Raw genomic sequence first — 3,848 nt, forward strand, 5'->3', positions numbered from 1 at the left:
CAAAAACAAACAAGCTGTACTGGTCATATTGGGTTCGTCATTCGTTTCTATCTGCACGGCAAAAAACTGAATGAATCATTATTGATTAGAAAAACTTCAGGTAATTCTTTACGCGCAGGAATGACTGCAATATTTTAGACGAATGATGCCACACAAGTAAGCTTAGGGAGTAGCGGATATCTGATTTTAGGAAGCTTTTGTTGACAAAACGGGTAGCTTTGCTAACTTTGCACTAAGTTGAAAGGAGCTACAAGTCGAAAGTTGAAGCTTATCTTATTGATCTACTCCTCACTAGCCTTAAGCGGCTTAAGTAGCGTGAAACCAAATTTGTATACCAGGTAGTTTTCTGAAGTCCCCTCTCTTTTGTTCGTCGTTTTTATTTACCCTGTGATTAATGGCATCGTCTGGCCGAAAGCATAAAAAGAGCCTTAACGTCGTTCATCATTGCTCTACATAAGGGCTCATGCGGTCCAGCCACACTCTACCTTAACCCTAAGCCATCATTCTTGGCAAACGTTCGAACCAAGGCAACAACGTTGATCCCTGTGACAACACGCAGCTACGATGGCGCTCGCCGATTACGAGCAGCCACCATAAATACCTGTTTCTGGCTCAAAGCTGAGGTAACTGCCCGGATTTCACGGACCATAATCCGGATTCCCAATGCAGACCCGCCTGGCAGCCTCTGTTCCGAGATTGGAGGACCTCTCACGGAATACTGCGCACAATCCAAAAAGGCAGGCGAGAACGCCAAGCTCATTCGCGACATCGTAAAGGCAAAACAAAAGGTAACGCCTCTAAACTACAGTAGCAAACAGTGCTAAGCACAGAAGCGGACTACGAAGCAATTTTGGGCGCAAACAGCCTGAACAGAATGGGACTCCGATAACAGCGTGTGGCTTTGATAAACAAAGCTTGGGCTTACACCATGTTATTCGGAAAAGCACACCGAACCAGGGTAAAACGAAATGTTTTTTCACGCGAGAGATTATGCCCAGAAGCACTTGGGTTCACGATAACCGCAGTAGAGTATCCTCAGCAAAGTGAGATTTAGTTTTTATCAATCGCTCGTAAGCGTTATACACACGTATTTTTAGTGCAAAGTGCGCGCGCGGTTAAATAGGGGGCGCTGGTTAGTTATTTTGGGAAATGGTGGAAGTTTCAATTTTACTGCACAGACCCTAACATTCATTCGTTATTATTGGATCATGTGATAAGCAAAACTGGGAAATTTGAAAAAAAAAATTGCTTTTTTCATGAAATGTAGTTACCAAGTTTTATAAACACTGTTAATATTTATTACGAAGGCTTGACGAACGAAAACGACATGCTGCGAAAGTATAAACGTGGGCAACCATGTGAAAGGCCTACCAATTCCAATTGGTAAGGCATTCGATATCAGATAGTTCGTTCCCCCCTGCGGACTCGTGTTGTTCTTCCTTTCTTTACTGCATACGTAAATTTAAAAATGTTAACTTCACTAACCGTAGTAAAAAGCCTAACCATACCCCTATGCTTCCTTGGGGTTGTAGACTGCCGACTTATCCCTCTGTATATATATATATATATATTGTGAGACCCAGTGACTACGCTCCCAGTACTTTGCGTTATGTTACGGGCGCTTCATCGTAATCACCCACTATCATCAGTGCTAGCCCCGATGGGCTCGGCATCATCATCACTTGTAAATAATCATCATCACCGCTTGATCTTCTTCCTTGGCCCGAGCGTTGGAATAAACGGCCACGCAAACCGTCGTCTCTCAAGTGGTGGAGCGTGCGTCTTGGTCCCTCATCCTCCATCTCTGAGTGTACCCCTGGAGCTCCGTTCGGGTCGTCGCCTGCTGCGAGACGCCATGCCTATGACAGCGGAACGTGCCACCGGAACCGGCAGCGGTACCGGCAGTGGAACCGGCAGCGGAACCGGTGGGGCGGGCTCAGCCGCCGTCCCACCGTACTTCGTCACCAGCCGCCAGCGGGATCCACCGATGTTCGCTGGCCTTCGTAATGAGGACGTTGACGAGTGGCTTGATACCTTCGAACGCGTCAGCGCCTTTAACAGGTGGGACGACCGCGCGAAGCTTGAAAACGTCTCGTGGTCCCTGGACGAAGTGGCCAAAACGTGGTTCCGGAACAATGTGCACCGCATTGATGACTGGAACGATTTCACCACCCAGCTGCGCCAGATTTTTGGTTCTTCCTCGGCCTGCTCAGACATCGCGAAAAAGAAGCTGGAGGGACGATTCCAACATCCTTGTGAGACGTACACGTCGTACATTGAAGATGTTGTGGCCCTGTGCCGAAAGGTCAACAAAGACATGACGGAGGCTGATCGCGTACGCCACATCTTGAAAGGGATCGGCCAGTTCGCCTTTAATGCCCTGGCCCTTCAGAACCCGACTACCGTTTCGGATGTGAGGACAACGTGCCAACGCCTGGACAACCTTCAGTCGCTCCGTCTCCAGCAGGGTACCATGGCCCGCAACAGCGTCGATGAGGACCTCCGAGCTCTAATACGCGAACTCATCCGGGAAGAACTTGACGGCCGCACCTCTGTGCACGTCTCTTCTACCAGTCCCTACTCGTCTACACCTAACCTGCGAGAGATCATTAGAGAGGAGCTTGCCGCGTGTACTCACGGAAGACTTCCCGCAGATCTTACCCCTCCTCCAGTCACGCCATCCTATTCCGAAGTTGCTGGCAGGCCGCCTCTGTCCGTGGCAGGCGTCCCCGCCCAACCAGTTCCTGGCTATGTGGCAGCGGTCAACCCGGTCCCTGGGCCGCAGCCTTACTATCCAGCATGGCGGCCGCAGCGCCCTCAGCCCTCTTTCAACCGGCCGGTGTGTTTCTACTGCGGAATTCGCGGGCACATTTCGCGGTTCTGTAGGAGGCGTTTAATTGATGAGCGACGTGGCTACGACACGTACGAACGTGACCGACCAAACCTTCGTTACGACTACCGCCAGAGGGGTTACCCATCTCCGCCACGGCGGTCCTCTCCTCCTGCCACTTCCGAGTCCCCGACCAATTCTCGTGCGTCGCGACGTCGTTCCCCATCACCATTTCGACGATCTGTGTCTCCGCTTCGCCCTGTCGTGCATGACCCCACCCACCTCTCGGAAAACTAAGTCATGCAGTTTTTGGAGGGGAAACTGCATCTATCGGTAAATTAGCAACTCCTCCAGAACACCCATCGAACTTGTTGTTAGTATCAGTTGAAGGTAACGATATCGGAGCTTTGGTGGACACTGGAGCAAGTATTTCTATTATTCGAGCTGACTTTTGTAAGAGACTACGAAAGGTAAAAACCCCATACAGTGGCCATTTATTACGTGGTGCGAACGACACGTCCATCCAACCTTCTGCATTCTGCACGGTACGCGTTTCTATCGACGGGCTGTGTCATCACATTCAGTGTGCGGTGATCTCGGAGTGCCCCTATAAGCTTATTCTTGGTTGGGACTTTCTTTCGTCGACTTCCGCTGTTATTTGTTGCCGCACACCTGCTATTAGCATCACAGACGTTCATCACTCAGCTGTCCCGGAAACAAGTACGCCTCGTCTGGTGCTACGTACCGATCATGTTGTGCCCGCCCGCCAAGAGCACATTCTTTCAGTTTCCGCTGACAAAATCGTTGACGGCGATGTACTGGCCATTCCGTGCGGCCGCCTCCTTTCACGAGGTCTTGCAGTAGCCGCTTGTCTGGTACGATTTTCCCGAGGGCGCGCCTTTATCCCTGTGCGTAATACGACCTCCGAAGCGGTTCTGCTCCCGCAAGGCTGTGCGATTGCTTCTGTTTCTGCCGACGACGTGTCCATCCTTCCGTCTGGTACTCTTTCCACAGGCAG

The 3,848-nt window shown here is 50.6% G+C and overlaps 1 protein-coding gene across 1 annotated transcript; it reads left to right on the forward strand.

Moving 5' to 3' along the window:
- The first annotated feature begins 1,858 nt into the window (after positions 1-1,858).
- On the forward strand, positions 1,859-3,479 carry LOC144152144 (uncharacterized). Its single transcript, XM_077683355.1, has one exon. It carries the CDS (start codon positions 1,862-1,864, stop codon positions 3,125-3,127), a length of 1,266 nt encoding a protein of 421 aa, XP_077539481.1. The 5' UTR covers positions 1,859-1,861; the 3' UTR covers positions 3,128-3,479.
- Positions 3,480-3,848: the final 369 nt, after the last annotated feature.

The sequence above is a fragment of the Haemaphysalis longicornis genome, unplaced genomic scaffold (assembly GCF_048455015.1).
Source record: "Haemaphysalis longicornis isolate Haplotype H1 unplaced genomic scaffold, Haemaphysalis longicornis Haplotype H1 scaffold_9, whole genome shotgun sequence".
NCBI lineage: Eukaryota > Metazoa > Arthropoda > Arachnida > Ixodida > Ixodidae > Haemaphysalis > Haemaphysalis longicornis.

Coding starts and splice junctions, on each gene's coding strand:
- LOC144152144 (XM_077683355.1), top strand. CDS start 1,862: ATGACAGCGGAACGTGCCACCGGAACCGGCAGCGGTACCGGCAGTGGA.